General features: G+C 47.6%; 1 protein-coding gene across 5 annotated transcripts in view; it reads left to right on the plus strand.

The window, feature by feature from the left end:
• USP7 (ubiquitin specific peptidase 7) overlaps window positions 1–20,434 on the plus strand; it is a 55,814-nt gene that overhangs the window by 24,373 nt on the left and 11,007 nt on the right. For 4 of the 5 annotated variants that reach the window (NM_001135680.1, XM_085015361.1, XM_085015358.1 and 1 more), the window contains 11 exon segments: window positions 1,776–1,880; window positions 7,162–7,360; window positions 9,105–9,243; window positions 10,400–10,488; window positions 12,176–12,284; window positions 13,112–13,242; window positions 14,015–14,069; window positions 15,033–15,113; window positions 15,213–15,303; window positions 17,497–17,579; window positions 19,376–19,485. In NM_001135680.1, coding sequence (NP_001129152.1) covers window positions 1,776–1,880; window positions 7,162–7,360; window positions 9,105–9,243; window positions 10,400–10,488; window positions 12,176–12,284; window positions 13,112–13,242; window positions 14,015–14,069; window positions 15,033–15,113; window positions 15,213–15,303; window positions 17,497–17,579; window positions 19,376–19,485 — 1,192 coding nt within the window. 5 annotated transcript variants of the gene reach the window in all.

Consider the following 20,434-nt stretch of genomic DNA (forward strand, 5'->3'; position numbering starts at 1 on the left):
CTGCATAATATTCCATTGGTGGAATGTGCTGTTTATTTCATAGGCTTTGATAAAGTGTTTCCTTATAAAATATTTTTTATGATGTTTGAGGTGGGTGACTTAGGATAAATATAGAAATTTCAAAGTACCTGATGTTCATTTTGCTTGCAGGTAAGTTTTAGAGCTTAAAGACTATTCATTAAGCAACAGGAAAAAGAATTTCTCCTTTCTCCACTTCCCTCCTCCAGGTTTTCTGTCAGGGTGTCATGGTTAAGGGATCAGTTTAAAAATTTCGTTTTCATAAACAACTTTTAAACACAGTGTATATATGTAATAAAACAAAGAGTATCAAGATGGGCAGTGGTCTAAATTTAGGTAGTAATACCTGTTTCTTGGCTTCCTGGGATTTTTAAGGTGTATTCTGAGATGCTTAAGAAGGAAAAAGGGACAGTTTATATTCAGAAGTTGTTTGAGAACTGTAACCTGGCAATTGGGGTTTGGAACTTGCCTGGAGGGGCAGGGGCATGGTGCTGTCCATGGTGCTGAATGAGACCGTCGGCTGGTCCAGATGCTGTAAAGGCTCTGAAATGTTGTTAGAGTTCAAGGACACATCTACACGGCAGTTTTGAAAAGTACATCTCCTTTTTGCAGCTGAAATGCTTTGAATTTCTTTATTAAAATTTTTTATTGGTAGTTGGCTTATAATGTGTTAATGTCTGCTGTACTGCAGTGTGGTTCAATTACATATATACGTATTCTTTTTCATACTCTTTTCCGTTACAGTTTATGACAGGATATTGAATATAGTTCCCTGTCGGACATCGGGGGTGTGGGGGGGCATGTCCACATCACGTGGAGGTTCCCAGGCCAGGGAACAAACCTGTGCTACAGCAGCGACAGTGCAGGACTCTTAACCCACTGAGCCACCAGGGAACTCCCCCTGTGAGACTCTCTAATTTCCACTGGAGAATCTGATTTGCCAGGAAGCTAACGATGCAGGCAGACAAGGAACAGCATTAGTTGTAGTGAGCTGTGCTGACCTGTGGGAAGGATAGGCTTTAAATGTGAAATATGGCCCTTTTGGCCAGTAGAGGCTATTGAAATACTAAGTCCTGGCAGAGTTTTTGTTTGTTTTTTACATTTTTCTTTTAAACCATGGGTGTAAGTCTGTTGAAGAAGATTTGCTTTTAATGAAGAGGGATGAAAATGTTACAGTGGGGGTTTCAGCCTTACACTTGCCAGGCATTGGTTAAAAGTTTTGATTCCCCACTTCTGTGCACAGGTTGTTCAACCTAGATTAAGAATGGCGGAACAACCATGTTACCAGTTGGTGGATCCTTTCTTTCTAGGGTCTTGGTCCATACCAGTCCTCCCAGGGACCCCCTTTCCACATTCCCTATACCCCCGAAAATGCTATTCTTAGTTTTTTACTGTATTCATACGTACACAGTAATTGTCGCACAACACTTGGAGACTTGAGTGCTGCTTAAGGCGTGTGAATCCGTGGTAAAAGGTTGTAATGTCCACTCTTTTGTATATGTTTAGTGAACCCTAAACAATATTTCCTTGAGTTTTAATGAGTAAGAAACCCAAATCAAAAGAGAGACCATTGCAAATGGAGCAGACTCTTGCGTGGCACAGTGAGTGTTGAAATCCCATTCAACATTTTGAAAGCAATGAAAGTTTGTATTTAGTGAGCACAACAGTAAATACCTTTTGGGTTAGAATGCAGTTATTTTGAAACTTAGTGACTAGAAATCATCAAGTACAAATATATTTGTTTATTTCCTTTAAAGCTGGAGATACAGATGACCCACCAAGAATTACTCAAAACCCTGTTATCAACGGGAATGTAGCCATGAGTGATGGACACAACAACACAGAGGAAGATATGGAGGATGGTAAGTACCTGTGGTTTGTTTACTTGCATTGGGCAGAAAACTATGTCGGAAATGCATTTCTTCAAGTACTTGTGAGTTTCTTAAGAGTAGCTAGGAGGTTGTATGGGAGGAAGATTTAGGAGCCTGCTTTGGTTTTGAATTTCAAGATCTGCCTACACATTTCAAGGTGAGTCTATTCTCCCCAGGCTAGGCAGGAAGGGTTCAATACGTAAGTTGGTAACAGATGGGTATTTGCTCAGGCCTGTAGTTTTCTAGCCACTGCTAGTATTGAGAACAGCAAGTGTATCTTACTCTCCTTTCCTCTTCGTCTGCAGCACCATACTTCTAGACACTGGAACGTGGCTTTCCATTGCATTCTTACTGTAGCAAGTATGTCCGTTGTCTGTAGCTGGTCACCCCTCCCCGTTCCGGTTAGGTACAAAACCAGAATCGAGCTTTGGGCTTCATCCCCCAGACTGACTCTCGGTCTTTAGCTTCTCCGCGGAAAGCGTATGCATCTGTACATGCATGGACATTGTGTGTCTAGGAGACCACTTTCTTTTGAGGCAGTTTCTTCACTCTAACTTAGACTGCGTGGCCTGTGCATTTGCCGGGTCGAAATCATGAGAAGGTAGCAGCCAGAAACCACTTTATGCAGCCCCTGGAATCATGCAGTGTAATATGAAACCATGTTCTGTCAAAAGCATGTCCATCAATCCTCATGAGGGTTGTGTCCTTCCCAGGGGTGTAACGGGGCAGTTGAAAGAAACCATCAGTCACGGGCTGCACCACCAGAAGGACTGCTGTTCAGACCTCCTGCCAAAAGTTCAGCCTCCATGAGAAACTGCAGCCGTAGTTGAGAGTTCTCTCACAGTGCGGTTTACCCCTGGCAGCTGGCTGAGGCAATATCTGAGGAAGGTAAAGAGGCGTGGTCCGAACCCGCTGCTTTGTTACCTGTGGAGCGCCCTCGCGGCTGCAGACGAGGGCGATGGTGTGGGCGTGGTCTCTCGGTCGCTGGGATCTTGGTTTTCTTTCAGACCCTGGAGATGCCGAAAGTGGTTCTGAGAGTGCAGTTGGGAAGGCAGGACCGGGCCTGCCGCGCCCGGCCAGAGCGAGGGGTGCCGCTGGTCCCCCCCGAGCAGCGCGCGGCCCACCCCGCCGGAGCCCTCCCGGTCTGGGGTCCACAGAGGAGTGTCTCGTTCAGCCTCGCCCAGGTGTTTTTCGGGCGGGTCGGGACGAGGCACAGATGTGGATGGAAGGGCAGGGTTTCTCTGCCTCTGATGCCCTTCTGGGTGCATCCTTTTTCTTTGGGAAGGGATGGTCCTGTGCCTTAGAGGGCGTCAGTGTCACCCCACTCCCCAGTCGGGACATCCAAAAGTGTGTCTAGATGGGGCCAGTCATCTCCACTTGGGAATTAGTGTGAGGAGATCACTTGCCTTTTGAGGCAAATTTTGCCAAGTTATTAATAGTAAATAACGGTGCTGTCGAACCTGGAGGTGGAATTGCTCCTATGAGGAGTTACCCGAAGAGGAGAAAGTGAAGGGAAGTGCTCTTCAGTCAGCCTTTTGGAAGAAAGGCCCCGGGCAGGAGAGTGAACAGATGGAGTCTCTGGTGGCTGAGGGGGCGGGAGGGAGATGGTTCTGGTTCTAGGGGCAGAAGCCTTCGTTTGCACCAGCGGTGACACATATTTTGAAACACTGAATGGCGAGATAACGTGCCTCGTGGACAGTGTTCTGACACCGAAGAAGTTAGAGCAGCGCTGGCCTAGACACAGTGCTTTGCCAGCCGTCAGTCTCCCGACATGTCCCTCCAGAAGACTTGACTGAAAGTTAATGATTGCCCAGGGCTCTGGGGCAGCTTTAGAGCCCCGTTTTTCCTGAATCTCCTTTTGAGGACAGGGCACACAATATGGGAAGCGCTGAATTCGAACCATCAGTCTCTTCACAGAGAGGCCTTCTTAGTAACAGATGTTTTTTATACAGCAGTTAAGTGGCCAACAACGCAGGAAAAATAGTTTTGAGGTAGAGAGCATTTAAAAATCCTGTAACACAGAGTTATGAGCAAGTCTCCAAATTGTTTGCTAGTTGAACCTGTTGACTCCGAATTTAGTTTATTCCACTTTTCCCTAGGTGACCATGGGCAGTTGGAGGGCAGATGCATCCTCTGCGGATCTAGATGGATCCAGATCTAGATTGTTGGTACCCATGAAACAAAAGTAATTTCTGGGGATTAACTAGGATTTGCAGAGGCCGGTATGAGCATGAATAATTGCGGTTTGATGTAGTTAGTACTAGAGCACCATTTAGGGAAACCTCAGGCCTGCCTTTCTGAGTAAAAAACTTAAAGATAGTGGGTTATCAGGCTTTCTGACTGGATGTGAGGACAGCAGGTGGCACAAGAGTATCCTGTCATTTACAATAAAGGGATGCATGGAGGAATTCCCATTGTGGCTCAGCGGGTTAAGAGTCCGACTAGTATCCATGAGGATGTGGGTTTGATCCCTAGCCTCGCTCAGTGGGTCGAGGATCTGGCATTGCCGTGAGCTGTGTTGTAGGTTGCAGGTGCAGTTCAGAATCCCAAGTTGCTGTGGTGTAGGCCAGCAGCCGTAGCTCTGATTCGACCCTTACCCTGGGAACTTCACATGCCACAAGTGTGGCCCTTAGAAAAAGAGAGGTGTATGGAGGAGTTCCACAGTCACTCAGCAAGTTAAGGATCAGGCATTGTCACTGCTGTGGCCTGGGTCACTGCTGTGGTGCGGGTTCGGTTCCTAGCTCGGGAACTTGCATATGCGGTGTGTGCAGCCATAAACCTAAAAAGGGAGATGCATGGAGCAGTTGAGTAAAGGCTCTGTGGTGCTCAGGCAGGTTAGAGCCTCTGGATGAAATAGTAATTCTGTAGGATGTGAAGTATCTGTCACAGACAACAGAATTGTTTGGTTTTGAAGCAATTATAGATACAGGGAAAGTTGCACAGGTCGCAGGTGGGATCTCCAGTACCCTTCACCGATTTTCTCATGTTCTTCAGGGGAGAGTGATCAGACCAGCCCTGTTGGCCAGAGGTGGGTTTCACGTCTGCTTCTCTTTGGTAGACCCTCCTGTCTTGACCTTTTGGTGTTGAATGTAGATTTTCAGTTACTCAGCGCGAAGACGGGAGGGCAGCTGCCCTCACCACCCTACAATAGGAGGAGTTTGGAGCCAAGGGTCCGGGGGGCATCTCCAAGGGCTTGCCCTCTCCTGGAGGCAAGCCACACTGAGTTTGTCTGGTCCTAGTTCTTATCTAAGATTAATTGAGGAATTGGACTGCACTGTGGGTCGGAAGAGCAAAAAGGGATGTAATTGAGGATCAGTTTCCTTATCAGTAGAAAACTCTACAATCCCACCTGAATGGTAACTGAAAATCAGGTAGGTAGGTTAGAAAGGTGGGGCCTTGCGACCTGATGTCTTTGGGTTTGAGGAGTGTGTCCTGTGGTGACATCATTTGGCTGCTTTTAACCCTCTGGTCACTGTACAGCAGGCTGGTTTTATTGGTGTCTGCATTTGGCCACCTAGACTTTAGGGTGGCATTTTACAAACCAGAGGCAGAGCCACGGTGCTTGGTGTCCACAGAGCTTGGGTGCTGAGACCCCGTGCTCACTTTGTTGTAAGAATAGCAGATGAGATAAGCCACTGAACCTCAGCAAGCCTCAGTTTCCTCATCTGTAAAGGGGGCAGGAACACCTCACGTGCCTGCCTTGCAGGGTTTAGACACTGCTCACATGTGAGTGTGTGGCTCCAAAAGTGTGGCCCACTTTCCTCAGCCCTTCTGGACCTCATTCTCTGGAACAGTTTTTTTGCCTTGTCCTTGGACTTTCAGCTGGAAGGGATCAGGATAATACTTGCCCCTTGAGGCTCAGATGCACAAGGCACCTGGGCAGCTGCTCTCCCTTTGAGGTCCCCTGCGAACCACTGGGCCATGTTACAGGCAGTGAAAAAGCTGGGGACCGAGAACCTTTAAAGGAAGGTAGCAGCGCTGTTAGGCATCCTTTTCAAGGGCTTTAGTCTTTGGTAAAGAATACTGCCCTCTCATGAGGAATGATGGACATGTTTTCTTAAGAACAAATTGAGTCACAGCAGAGGCAGCTTCTGTGTGCGGAGAAGTCTGCACCCCAGTGGCCTGAGTGAAGCGTGGAGACAAGGAGTGGAGGGCAGGGTGTGCTCTCAGCCTGTTCCCCCGAACTGTGAGCGCCTGCCTGCTTCCTCAGCCCCGGGGTCTGGAATGTCAGAGCAGCACCTGCTTCTGGGCCAGAAAAGGCCTTCCTGTTGTTCTGGAGACCATGTGTGGCCCTTGGCCCCTACACCTGTGAACCGTCCCTCTGTAACGAGATAGGCACAGAAAGAAAAAGGCACTTAGCAACTCCGTAGCAATCTGACCTTCCTGTGGCAGGTTCAGTGCCGGCTGCTAACAGGTTGGAGGGGCGACCTTGGGAGAGCCTCTCCCTCACAGGGGGAGTTGGGAAGGTGTGCACACTGCAGGGTTTGTCAGAGCTAGTCCATGGCCCAGGTCACTTCAGATGAACAGTCACCAGCAGAAAAAGGTGGACTTTTGAGTGTGACTTGTAGTTGAATTCTTATCAATGCTTTGCTTTTTATTGAAGAAAACCTTGATTTCTTAAATTAGCCTTAGGTCCTGCTGAGTAGACGTAACAGTTCAGTTCTGTTCATGTCAAAAGGAAAACCAGTTTTCTCCTTTAGAAAATCTAGCCTGGTATTTCACCAAAATGGTGAACTAATGAAGTTAACATTTATTTTTAGCTACCTTATTAGGAATCGTGTCTGTGAGTGGTGCTGCACTTCCCGGGAATGGCTGTCCCCAGCCCTCGGGAGTTCCTTGTGCCTGCAGATTCAGTGTCCCCTCCCTGGCTCTGCTCCACACTCAGCCCACGAGTCCCAATCCCTTTTCTTTTCCTCAAATCGTGTCCTTGAACAGATAGGACGGGAACAGTTTGCCTCCTGTCTCCCGTCTCTCCTCTACCTGCTGCGGGCTACTGGGGAACTAAGACAGGAGAGGAGGGGTTCCTCGTTGGAACTCTGGGGGGAGGCAGGTGTGGGATGTTAGCGCTGAGTAGTGGATTGCAGTCACACAAACTCTAAGTCCTCCCACTGTTTGGATCGTGAGGAAACTGGAAATGCCGCTGTCCTTTTCCCTGAGAGCCAGGCTTCCGCCCTCGCGTTGCGGTTGTATAGGACGTTTATCCCGGTGTTGCTGCTTTCACTGTCGGCCGGTGATGCTCGGCCTTTGTGACTGACAACGCGTTTTCTTGCAGACACGAGTTGGCGCTCCGAGGCGACCTTTCAGTTCACTGTCGAGCGCTTCAGCAGACTGAGTGAGTCGGTCCTTAGCCCTCCGTGTTTTGTGCGAAATCTGCCATGGAAGATTATGGTGATGCCACGCTTTTATCCAGACAGACCACACCAAAAAAGCGTAGGATTCTTTCTCCAGTGCAATGCTGAATCTGATTCCACGTAAGACAGTTTCAATGATGCAATTACACACCCACAAATAGTTATTATACGTTATTGGAAGACAAACCTGACCTCCCTTTGAATTTTGGATGTCTTTTTGAATTTCCTTGCTGCCTCTACATAGCCATTTGGTTTTAAATTAAATAAATTTCTCTCTTTAAAACCTGCCGGTAGGTATTATAGCCAAACTACAACAGGTGTATATTTTTCTTGCAAATAAAAAACTAAACCTTGCATAGAATCTACCTGCCCATGGAACATGGAATCAGAGTCTGTTTGGACTAGCTGACTGCTGGATTACCAGTAACGGCCAGAGGGCAAAATTGTATGTAATTGAGAAGAACTGAGGTCTGTCAGGCCTCCTCATTGTATGCCAGCCAGTTCCTCTTGGTTAAACAGAAAGTTCAAATTAAAATATTCTGTGAGGGTTTTACTGCTTGGGCCTCTCTGGAGTTAATTTTAGAAAGTTTTTGTGTCATTTCTAAAAATGAGTTACACTATAAAATGTCTTAAAATTGAGTCTTGGTGGTCCTTATGTTCAGATGAAACCAGGGATTAGAGCCTTCATGTTTCGTACATGTTGATTCGATCCCTAGAGTTTGACTCTTGCCCTTCATTAAAAACCAGGCTGTCACTGTTGAGCACAGTTATCAGAAACACAATTGACAAAGCTCCTTTGAAGGGGTCCCGGATCACTCTGCCCCCTTTTCTCATTACACATGGACGAATCCATGAGGAAGCTGCTTCCTTGGACCCCGTCCGTCTGCCAGAAGCTCCAGGGAACACAGCTCGTTTCATTTTCCTCTTTACTTGACTGTCAGGAAGTGCCAGGCCAGTTTTACGGTACAGGGCTCCGTTCTCATCTGGTCTGAGGCGTAAGTGGCCTGGATTTGGTTTAGTGTGGCACACGACTTTAGCCTGAACGGTCGTTCGGGAAAACAGCAAGCTGTCCACATCCAGCACAAGCCCCCTGGGTGAGCCGGGGTGCCCACGGGCACAGCCCTGCCCTTGCACTCGTTCTGATGACTCTGAAGTCGTTTCTGAGTTCAGTCAAAAGCGTTCCTTTAGAGAGCGCCACCGAACGCGGTTGTGTAACATTTTAAACATTGCGCCCTTTTGTGGTCTGTCCCAAGTGACCGTATCTGCTGTCACTCCTCTGCTGGTGGTGGTCCTGCTCAGAGTTCCCCAGGAGCCTCCAAGCTTCCGGGGACAGGAGTGACACTTCAAAGTGACACCTTTATTAGTAGAATGTAGAGCTTTAGGTCTTTTCATCTTTCTTTTAAAATAATAGCTTTATCGTCATTCGTCTTTTCAAGTAATAACCGTGTTAGATACTAGAACTTGTTATCTGACCAGAAAGCTAAAGTTCAGATGTGTGTATTTTATAGATAGCAGTAAAGATCTTGAATTGAAACCTCTTAGAAATCAAAGAAACGTGAAACCATAAGTTAAAAATCACTGCTGAGGTTCCCTGGTGGCCTAGTGGATAAGAATCAGGTGTTGTCACTGCCGTGGCTCTGGTCAGGGCTGTGGCTCGGGTTCAATCCCTGGCCAGGGGAACTTCCCCATGTTGTGGGCGTGGCCACAGATCCCTGCTGACTGCACAGGGGTGCCCCAGGCCCCCTTCACCTCTTTCTCCATTATTCCCTTGGGAAAAATGGGGGTTTCTTGTGCTGTGTTTTGAAAGATGTGCCAGTGTCAGGCTGATGTGTTGCCTGAGGCTTAGCCGGTTGTCCCTGAACAGGTCGTGGTCCTGTCACGCGCAGGCCGTGCTGAAGATCATCAACTACAGGGATGACGAGAAGTCCTTCAGCCGCCGCATCAGCCACTTGTTCTTCCATAAAGAGAACGACTGGGGCTTCTCCAATTTCATGGCCTGGAGTGTGAGTAGCAGTGTCTTCAGACTGAATAAGCAGAGCATATTCCCTTGTTCCCTGATTTTTTTATTCTTGAAATCCATCTATTCATTTTAGAATCACAGTTTTGCTCTGTAAGTTGGGTGGGTAACTGTGAAAATGTGTTTTCTTTGGTTTCCTATCTCAGATGTTTAGCAGCCAGCAGGACTCAGTGTTTTTGTTCTAACCTTGTAAGGTATTTTATAGCTTTCCCAATAGACCAGATTTCCTGGTTTTTGCTCTCTAGGGTCACATTTGTGACATGTGGAGGTTCCCAGGCTGGGGTCGACAGAGCTGCAGCTGCCAGCCTACACCACAGCTCACGGCAATGCCAGATCCTTAACCCACTGAGTGAGGCCAGGGATCAAACCCACATCCTCATAGATACTAGTTGAGTTCATTACCGCTGAGCCATGAGGGGAACTCCCAGCTAGATTGCCCTTTTTTTTTTTTTTTTTCTTTCTTTCTTTTTTTTTCCTTTTCTAGGGCCACACCTGTGGCATATGGAGGTTCCCAAGCTAGGGGTCTAATCGGAGCTGTAGCCGCCGGCCTACGCCAGAGCCACAGCAACTCGGAATCCAAGCCATGTCTGCGACCTACACCACAGCTCACAGCAACACCGGATCCTTAATCCACTGAGCGATGCCAGGGATCAAACCCACAGCCTCATGGTTCCTAGTAGGATTCGTTAACCACTGAGCCACGACGGGAACTCCCCTAGATTTCCTTTAAAAGAAATAACGCTGAGGCAGGCATAGTATGTGGCAGTTTGCTGTAACCAGTGGATTATCGGGTCAGTGAGTTGGGGCTGTATTTGCAGAGGCAGAAGCCAGTAGGATGTTTCAGGCACAGTTTCTAGTGTGGAAAACCTCCCCAGAGACACCTGAGGAGCGAACACCAGCACCTCGGGTCCAGGTGGCATGAACCCCCCAACCCCTCCCAGTCCTTCCAGGAAGGCATCCTAGCTTTGGCTGTTTTTAGTCAGAAAACATTGTTAAAAAGGAGTCAAAGCACTGCAAAACTAGAAGCACAAGTAGCATTTTAATCTATTGACTACAGGGCAGTAGGGTAGTTAAGTCTTTGTGATGAAGTGAACACTCTTAAATTCTTATGCATGTTGGATATTCTTAATTGTTTTTTATAGGAAGTGACTGATCCTGAGAAAGGATTTATAGATGATGACAAAGTTACTTTCGAAGTCTTTGTACAGGCGGATGCCCCCCATGGAGTTGCGTAAGTTTCCTTTACTTAGGCGCAAATAAGAAATGTCCTGAGCCATAGTGAAGGGAGCAGAGGTGCTTCTCTGCTCTCATGCCTTGGCCCACCGACGTGTGTGCCAGCTTGGCGTTCATGCCTTTGTGCAGCAGGTTTTTTGCGCAGTTACTGTTTGCGGGGCTCCAGGAGGGTCATGATGAGCAAGGCAGCCCTGGCTTTCTGTCCTCAGAGAACTTGGAGACTTGGGCAGAGGCGTTAACTAAGTCACCTCGGCCACAGGTGCTCTTATTACCTTGGGTGGCTGGGGGAGCGCCACCAGTGTGCCAGGAGGAGCGGAGAGGCTGCGAGGCCAGAGGAGCTGGAGGGGCGTCCGCCCCTGGGTGCAAGAGAGCGTTTTTGGCCCTGAAGAACGAGTAGTGTTGGGTCGCTTGTGGTTTGGAGGGCGAGGGACGGGGGTGGGTGGAGGGAGGCTTGGGCTGGGCGGGGTGTCCGGCGCCTTGGCGGAGGCACCAGGAGGTCTGGGAAGGAGTGAAGCGTCGTCTCCCGCCTCGGGGCGCCCCCCTCCGGCCGGAGAGCGTGCTCGACGGGGGCGACGGGGGCGGCGGCGGGCCGTCAAGAAGGGCGTCCTTCAGTCCAGCGCTTGGTGAAGGTGGCCTGCATGTGGCACTGGGAACTTTTAAAATAAGATTTATTCGTTTTTGTATTAATTTGGCCGGTAGCAGAGGAGGAACCTTTTGGAAATAAATACTTGAATTTGCATATCAGGGCTAAAACCATGGTATTTCTAATTAAATTTTTTGGAGGATTTTTCTCCCCTTTATTTTTAAAACGTTCCCTTAGGCTTATGGTATGTCTCCTGACTAAAAAAAAGTAGATTGGGTTTTTCAGACTTAACTGCTTAGATCATACCTTGGTTCAGTCTCACTTGTGACAAGGTATTCAGAATTTATGATTACGGTTTTTAAAATAGCGACCTGTAATTTAAGATTCTTGCATTTGGAGGCCAGTTTTTATCATGTATACCCATGCATTTTAACCAGGGCCATTTGGTAACCTTGAGCCTGTTTGCAAGGCCGTGGACAAACCCCTGGATCAGAGTCCCGCTGACTCTGAGGCAGTAATACCTCCTAACGCTGGTCACGTGTTCACGTCATATACAGAGGGACATGGCACGGGCTGGGGAGGCTTTTCTGCTGTCCGGTGGCATCTCCTTAGGTTCCTGTTACTGCAGAGGGTGAGGGTTACAGACTGAGAACACCTACCTCTCTCCTAACCAACCACCAGTATAAAGACTTAGAATAGCTGTAGAAGTTGAGAGGTCTCAACTTGCCAGTACGCATGCCCGTGTCCCTGTCTTGTGCTACCTACACACGTGATGTCACGTGTATGTGGCAGAAGCGCACTGGGACTCTGCTAGAAGCATGTGTGAGTCCTGCTCTTGGTCCTTGACAGCCGTGCTGCAGTCAGCAGGCTGTGCCGAGGTGAGTTTGCACTGGTTCATGTACTGGAGTGGACAGAACAGGTGACCGAGTGATTAGAGCTGCTGGCCTGGCGACGAAGTTATTCCCGTGTCAGGATGGTGGGAAGGAGGTGGCGGCAGAGCAGCCCAAGGCCGGCCCCCAGCCCAAGGCCGGCCCCCAGTCACGTTGCAGAAGCAAGGAGGTGTCCTGTGCAGTTTTCCCTCAACCTCAAACTGATCTTGTAGGTGGGATTCAAAGAAGCACACGGGCTATGTCGGTTTAAAGAATCAGGGAGCGACTTGTTACATGAACAGCCTGCTGCAGACTTTATTTTTCACAAACCAACTACGAAAGGTAAATGGATGGTATTTCTCTCCCTCAACCTTCCACCCACCCCTCTCTCTTCGAGTACTAAGGGGCAGGCAAAGCCCCCTCCTCGCCGGACTCTCCTCCCGGTACACAGGGCTGTCTCCACGGAGGGCTCTGCTTTATGCTTTGTGTAGTTTTGTTCCTCGGTGTGTGGACACTTAGTGAAGCTTTATTCGGTTGAAAGTAATCAATAGAGCTTTTTTAAAATACAGAAGTCATTAGCAGCAATATTTGAAAAGTTTCTTATCAAATTGATTTGTTGAAAAAAACTACTAGCTGGGAAGTGTGGTTTTTTCAGTTACTATAGATGTGTTCTTTAATCAGACTAGAACTTGAATCTCGAGGAGGGTTGTCTGTACGGCAGGGCTGTCATCGGGCAGTGCAACCATGCAGCCAGCACACGCTCCTGGTGCATGCGGCGGGGGAACCACAGCACTGGCTTTTCCTCTGCGCTGTTCCAGGGAGCGGTGACCGCCCCGATAACATTATATCACAGGGATAGCAGAGCGTGGGTCACATCAGTAGCACTTAAGTTGCATCACCTCCTGTTCACGAGTCACATTCACTTAGAAAATACTGCTCTAGGAAGTATGAGATAGAAGTGGTTCTCATTGGATGCTGAGCTCTAAGTTATTTATTTTGACTTTCCTGTAACTACCAGATTGTCTCTAAAGACTCCTGATTGTTTAAACAACCTTCTGACCCTTTTGGGGGATAGTTAAAAGCCTTACCCAGCAACCTTAGTCATTGTGGTGTTGGAAATGATACTTTCACATAAAATTCCATTTTTATGTCTGAATCAATTCTTCTAGGCTGTGTACATGATGCCAACAGAGGGCGACGATTCTTCCAAAAGCGTCCCTTTAGCATTACAAAGAGTCTTCTATGAATTACAGCACAGCGATAAGCCCGTAGGAACAAAGAAGCTGACCAAGTCTTTTGGGTACGTGTTGGGAGACCTTTGCCTTCTACTGCCTGAAGGACGAGTTCGTGGACGGGGAGAGCTGAGAGCAGAGCACGGGCACTTAATTATCAGTGTACTCTTGGACCTCCTTGGCAATGGAAGCTTTTGGAATTTTGCTTGAGAAAGAATTCACCACTTAAGTTTTCCTGTCGAGAACAGGATGCATACCGTTGCCAAACTTCTGTACATTTGTGTGCAAACTTGACCTCCTCCTCTCGCAGTGAGATGTTCGGGAAAGATGGGAGTTCCTGTTGTGGTTCAGCAGGTTACAAACCCAGCTAGTATCCACGAGGATTCGGGTTTGATCCCTGACCTCCCAGTGGGTTAAGGTTCCGGCCTGGCTATGAGCTGTGGTGTAGGCCAGCAGCTGTAGCTCTGATTCATCCCCTAGCCTGGGAACTTTCGTATGTTGCAGGTGTGGCCCTAAAAAGCAAAAAATTTGTGAAGGGTCCTGATAAAATTTGATTTGTGTTTGAATTCTACCCCCCCCCCCAAATACTCTTCTCAAAAAATGACTTCAAGGAGGAGATGCTGCTGTGCTCAGCGGTATCAGTTCAGCTACAGCGTAGGTCACAGCTGCAGTTCATACTCATCCCCGGCCTGGGAGTCCACATGCTACCGGTGTGGCCCCCAAAATAAATAAATAAATGTTTTTCCATAATGACTGATTATATGGTTTTGTTTTTTATTCCCAGTTTGTTAATTTACTCTTCATGGAAGTTTAAAGATGAATTTGTTTTGTCTTTCCAAGGTGGGAAACTTTAGATAGCTTCATGCAACATGACGTTCAGGAGCTGTGTCGAGTGGTGAGTTTTCTGCTGTAATTGTGCACTGCGTACATTTCATATCTTGAAGCACGGTCAGAAGTTGTTACCAAGTCAAACCTCAGGCCTACTTCACATCACTATAATTCAAATTGTGCCCATCTTTCTTCAGGACTGGAAGTAGGCTAGAAAGAAAAGGCAGCGTGTATCTAGTTTAAAAGCCAGAAAGGCTGTTACTTGACAGGGGAGTATGACGGGAGTAGTCATAGGTAGTATGCTTTGGATTTGTGAAGTTGGTATAATCTACCACTTACTCACCAAAGAAACAACAGGCTGATTGGCTTAAGTAGCTGTCCTGGTTCTCCTGCTTCACTTTGGAACGGTGACTTCTCGTCTTACTCTGTAGCATCCAGACCCCCTCCTTTGCCCAGAAGTTCTGACTGAGGCAGACCTCTGTGTGGGTGGTCCATCCCCCAAACCACTGGCCAATTCCCATCCTTCCAGTTGTGATGAAAACACACACACACACACAACATGAAATGGCTATTCAAGGTGATTGGCTGGGCAAGGTGTGTTTTCTTTTTTGCAGCACTAGCTGGATTGAATCCAGTTCATTAAATATCCATGGACAAACCAGTCAATCCTGTTGACAGGCTCAACCTCATTAATCTCTTGGTGTGGACCAATACGAGTTAAGTTTAGTGCTCAATTTACATGCTTTTCCACAGAGGTAAAATGAATATAAAAAATGCTTCTAAAGGCACTACAGATTACTAATTCATTCCAAAGGCTGTTATAGAGGGTTAATTTCAACTGTTGCATGTAGATATTTTTGTAAATATCCAACCAAGGAAGAAGATTTTGTATGTTTTTGATAATTGCATGCTAAAGGTCTTAATATTTATAGCCTAGAATTTCTTTTGACCATTGAAATTTCCCAGTTGCATTTCAAATTACTGTATGTTAAGTGTAATATTTTCTGAAAGCGGAAACTTTCTCTTCCAGTTGCTTGATAATGTGGAAAATAAGATGAAAGGCACGTGTGTAGAAGGCACCATACCTAAATTATTCAGAGGCAAGATGGTGGTATGTGTTTACCAGTTTTAAAGAATGATTTGAAAGGTTCTTCAAACGCCATCATTTTGACCGTCAGTGTTTAAGCCATCTTACTTTGCTTACTTGCAGTCGTATATCCAGTGTAAAGAGGTCGACTACCGATCAGATAGAAGAGAAGATTATTACGACATCCAGCTAAGTATAAAAGGAAAGAAAAATAGTAAGTTCTGTGTATAATAGTACGACTTTTTCATGACTGGTTTTCGTGTAATGCTTCCTTTGCAGTTGTGGTGGTTGTTGAACAGTAGCGTGGAGAAAATTGCCCAGATGACGAATGTACCACCTGAACCCAGGATTGTGACCCCACTCGGGCCAAGGGACAGAACACTTGCAGGCACAGATGTTGGCCCCTTCCCACCCACTGCCTCCCCCTCCTCACAGGAAACCCCTGCTGGGGCTTCTAAACAGCCTGTCCTCGGTTATTTTTGTTGGTTTTCACTGTCGCATGTAGTCTCTCTCTCATTCTCATTGTCTGTTTTTAGCATTGTATCTGTGCAGTTCATCCTTGTTCCGAGCAGCCATGGTCTGACTGACCATTTTCCTTGCTTTGTAGTATTCCACCTTAGGCATACAACACAAGGTTTTGGAAACCATTCTTTCTTGATGGATATTTGGGTGGTTTTGGATGTGAGGCAGGTGGACACGAGGCTCGCTGCCAGCTTGTAGGGCCCGCGTACATGCCGACTTGGTAGGCACAGCAGTCTATCCGTTGTCCCATATCTGTTTTGGTGGGTATGGTGCTCTCCTGGGTTTTATTTGCATTTCCCTGGAGATCAGGGAGGTTTCACCTTTTGAAATAAATGCTGTTGGCCATTTGGACATCTTGCTGAACATGTGGAATGGAGTTCATAATCACGTGATGTCCTAGCCTGGTGATCTCTGGATCTTTCTCTCTTGGTTCACTTTTCATCATGGGCTGTAAGTTCCAGCTTGTTTGTGTGCCTGGTCATCTTTTATTGGATGCCATCTGTTGTGATTTTTATCTTATTGGATGTTGGATATTCTTAATCTTGGTTCTGGGACACATTTCACTTATTTGGAGATAGTTCTTCTGGGACCTGTTTGTAAGCTTGATCATGTGCGAGACAGTGGGGCTTAGTTGTCCCCACAACTGGGGCTGCACTTTGCTGGGTTTTCTGAGGGTCTCATGTGTTAGGAGGCTTTTCCACTGAGCCTGGAGGAAACAGGCTGTTCCCAGGCCGGCGTCAACTCTGGGGGCCATGCCTAATCCCTTTAGTGTAACTGCCTCACTCCCTCACTGGTCAGGCCCCAGGAGAACCTCACCGGGGTGCTGTGCTGGGCCCTCTGTCTGGCAGATGCTCTAAAATTCCCCCAGTCTCCCAGGGAGGCTCTGTGGCCTCTTGGGTTTTCTCTTTGCTGCATTGCAGCCTGGTAGCTCCAGGCAGTAGGCACAGTTTCCAAACTTGCCTGCTGTCCAGGGAGTTGAGAGTGGCCCCACGCCCACAGGGGTGGTTCTCCACAGGCTCTTCCCCCGTACGGGGCTCACCTTTTTCATCCTTTCGGTGTAGCCGTTTGTTTAGCAGAATTTCATAGTTAGAGTGAAATCCAGTGTATCAGTCTTTTGTGTCTAAGAACACCTGCATGAAGTCCTAAGCTGATTCTCTTATCGGGTACAGTTTTATCTTTGCTGTTTATCTACAATCCATCCAGGAAGTTTCTTTTTGCACGGGGTCAAGGTGGACCAGAGGTGCCTGCTGCAGGATCTGTGTAGACCTGTTTCTAGACTTTCTTCAGGTCTGCTGGCTGTGTCATCCTTAGATAAATTCTACATTCTTCCTTTTCAGCTTTATTTGGTTTAACTGACAAAATTGAAGTACTTGACATTTTCTTCATGATTATTTGATAGCCCCCCCCCACACACACACAGTGAAAGGATTACCCCCATCTGTTAATTCACTGCTTTTTTTAATTAATTTTAGTTTTTTGGCCTGAGAACATTGGAGCCCTGCCCTCTTCAGGGAGGTCGGTTGTACACTGCAGTGTTAGCAACCACACCCCCAACGCATGTATTAGAGTCTCCCTTCTTACTCATCAAAGCTCCTGCCCTCTTTCCTCCCCCCCAGCCCCCACATGCTCTCTGCACTGACTTTAGAATGAGTGTTTTGGTTAAAATTTGTACTTCCATGTGTTTTAATAACTGTATCACTTGTAACACCCTTATGAAACCATATCAGTGGCCTTAAGAGTTGACACCTTTTGGGGATCAGTGAAGTTGCAGAGCTGGGGAGCTGCCCCACTCATGGCTGCATTTACAGCTTCCTCCCTGGCTATGTTATAATCAAAGCTCTAGTGATAACTTTAGCTGACTTTTTTCTCTTTCTCTCTTTGAAAGTATTTGAATCATTTGTGGATTACGTGGCAGTAGAACAACTAGATGGCGACAATAAATACGATGCCGGGGAGCACGGCTTGCAGGTAACTTGGAAACTGGGTCCTGTGTCCCTTTGTATGTTTCCTACTTTGTTTTCGGGTATTTTGTTTAACTGTGAACTAAAAGTTGTATGTTTTTCTGTGCTGCTGGTACTTGGAACTCAGAAGGATTGTAGTTCTCAGTCTGGACAGTAGAAGAAGCTCTGGTTGTGTCTAGTTGGCAGGTGGGGATGGGGAAGGGGATGGTGATCAGAGGCAGACGTGTCACCTGACACCGAGAGGCCCCCGCCCCGGGTTTGAAAACATTTTTCCATTCTGTCCACGTTTCTGTCCTTTACTCACTGCTGTCCACCCCTGAGTTTTCTTCAGTTTCTCCTCCTCAGAAATGGTACTGCTCAGTCACTGGGACTCTCGCTTTGGCTGCTGGTGGTGGTTTGCCTCTCCTTTTTTTTTTTTTTTTTTTTGCAGTGGAGTTTCACTTCTCTGAGGATCCCAGGGTGAGGAGCGCATTTTCTGTTATCTGTTCCGTGGGCACTCGGTGTCCCTGCTTGTTTTTCACATGGCCCTTCAGGGCCTCTGGGCCTCCGGCAGAGCAGTAGGTGTGAACAAGATGGTCCAGGACTAGCAGCATCCTCACACGTCCAGCCACCCAGGGTCTGTGTTGCAGCCTCCTGACCCATTGGCGTAACTGACTGATGATTTTTTTCAGACCATCCTATGTTTACAAAGCTTGCTAATTTATAATTTATGGTACTCGTGAACCCATTTTGCAGTGGCTCACAAACTAGTTCTTCTGCTTGGTCAGGCCACTCAACACATGGGATTTGTAGATCAGTAAGTCAGTTTGCAAACATGCAACCAGGTGTGCTTAGGAAACTCAGGAATTGGCCTTATCCACACTGGTTATTTTGGGATCTGGGTGAACATTACGTATTTTAGAATCATCGTGTCTGTGGTGACTTAGAAACAGGATTTCTTCTTTTTTGTTTTTTCAAGTTGTATTAAAACCATGCCATTTCTTTGTGTGGCAGTAGGTTCCTGGGCTTTTGTTTTCTTCCCAGGACTACCCTGTTCTCTTAAGCACACTAACGTGCAGCAGAGAACATTGCGACATAGGTGTGGCTTGTCGGCCCCAGTTCCTCCAGGTGGGTGTTTTCTAGCCAGTTTACAGCGCAGACGGAAGGGCCGAAGTGGAGATAGATGCAGGCCATTGATGGATGGCCTGTTGATGGTTTGATTCGGCGAAGGCCTGTGTAATGAGGGAAGAGCCGAGGGAGTGGCGAGGAGTAGGTCTGGTCCCTCTTCCGCATTGGGCCTTGTTGAGCAGTTTAGGGGTGTCCTCTGCCCAGGGGCCCTGATGGTGGTCAAAGGGCCTTGCTGACCCCAGGCTGGAGTTGTGTGCAGAAGTGGGAATGAACAGTAAGCACCGATGGGCTCCTCAGTCTGGGCCTCATCAGAGGCCAGGCCCTGACCCCTGACAGTTCTTCTGCTTCTACGGGTCAGGTGCCCACGGGCACGCCTCCTCTCATACCTAGAGTCATCTGCTTTTGCAGTTGGTTTTCCTGGGTTTCTCTGTGATTTTCGTAGTGGTTACTGACTGACTGTATCAGTACAGCAGCAAGCGACTGAGCCTCAGTTCACTCCGCTGTTGCCCTAGTGCCGGACATGAAGGCAGAGCGTAAAGCGAAGCAAGAGGAGATCTCTCTCCCGTGCGGAACCTTTAAAGGCGCCCCGCACCACCTCCCTGTGTGTTGCAGTCTTGCTGTGAAAGGCGGTTGCTTTCATTGCTTCAAGAAGTGAATAGAGGTGAACTAAACCTGCGTTTCTTTTTCACTGTTCAGGAAGCCGAGAAAGGTGTGAAATTCCTAACATTGCCACCAGTGTTACATCTACAGCTGATGAGATTTATGTATGACCCTCAGACGGACCAAAACATCAAGATCAATGATAGGTAATCTAGAGTGGGATGTGAAAGTTAAGATTTAACCAGCATCCTCATTTAGGGGGTTAGTCTCAGTGCTTTGTTGAGTCTTTTTATTTTCAGTCTCATCTCTGATTGATTGAGGTTTCCACACCCTCTGCCTAGATGTCCCGCAGCCAGCTATACTTTTAACCTGATGATTTCAGGGGCTGCTTCCTCTGCAGAAAGCCCCGGCCTCTGTGCATGTGGCAGAAGGACCTCCCTGGGGAGGGGGGCTTTCTGCTCCACAGGCTTCGCGTTCCCCAGCAGTGGGATCTCCAGTATCTTGTAACCTCTCAGCTGGTGTAGACTTGGAGAACATGCTAGAATGCTGATGGAGGTGTGTGTGCCCCCTGCTCATCCGTTCTTGCCCTTGACTGTGGGTCTCTGAGAATCAGACCTCACTGACCAGTGGCCTGCAGACGAGGTCCAGCCTGCTGGTGTGCTCTGCTGGGTCCTTACCTTGGCTTTGTTTCTCGTTTTATTCGAATTAGTTGCCAGCGTTTCTAAGAAATCATGCTCTTTCACAGAAAAGTCCGAATTTTTGGATCTGGAGTTGAGCATTTGGCAGCGTTGGGCCTGACTCCCAGAGGGTGCTGTTGTGGGGGGCGGAGTGTGGCATGGCTGAGCCGGGCACCTCAGTCTTCGTCCTCACCCACCCACCTCCTCTCCTTCCTCCCAGGGTACTGCCTTGTTGATCCATACATTTGGGAATATTCAAAGCCTAGAAAAGGCTTTGTCACAAGGCTCACAGTTGTGTGATGTCCTATAGTGTCCTGTCTCAGATCAAGCTTCGGCCTTTGTTGATGTGGGACTAATTAGATGTAACAAGTAGGAGCTGCCCGAGGAGGTCGTTCAAGCTCATGTTCCTTCCAGTCAAGATGAGCCAGTGAATTAGGAGGTCTAGCAATAAAGACGACAGCTGAAATATTTTACCAGT

Source organism: Sus scrofa, chromosome 3 (genome assembly GCF_054392235.1).
Source record: "Sus scrofa isolate SSC_HxYL_T2T_F1_AM1 chromosome 3, Sscrofa_HxYL_maternal_Yorkshire_Landrace_v2.0, whole genome shotgun sequence".
Taxonomy (NCBI): domain Eukaryota; kingdom Metazoa; phylum Chordata; class Mammalia; order Artiodactyla; family Suidae; genus Sus; species Sus scrofa.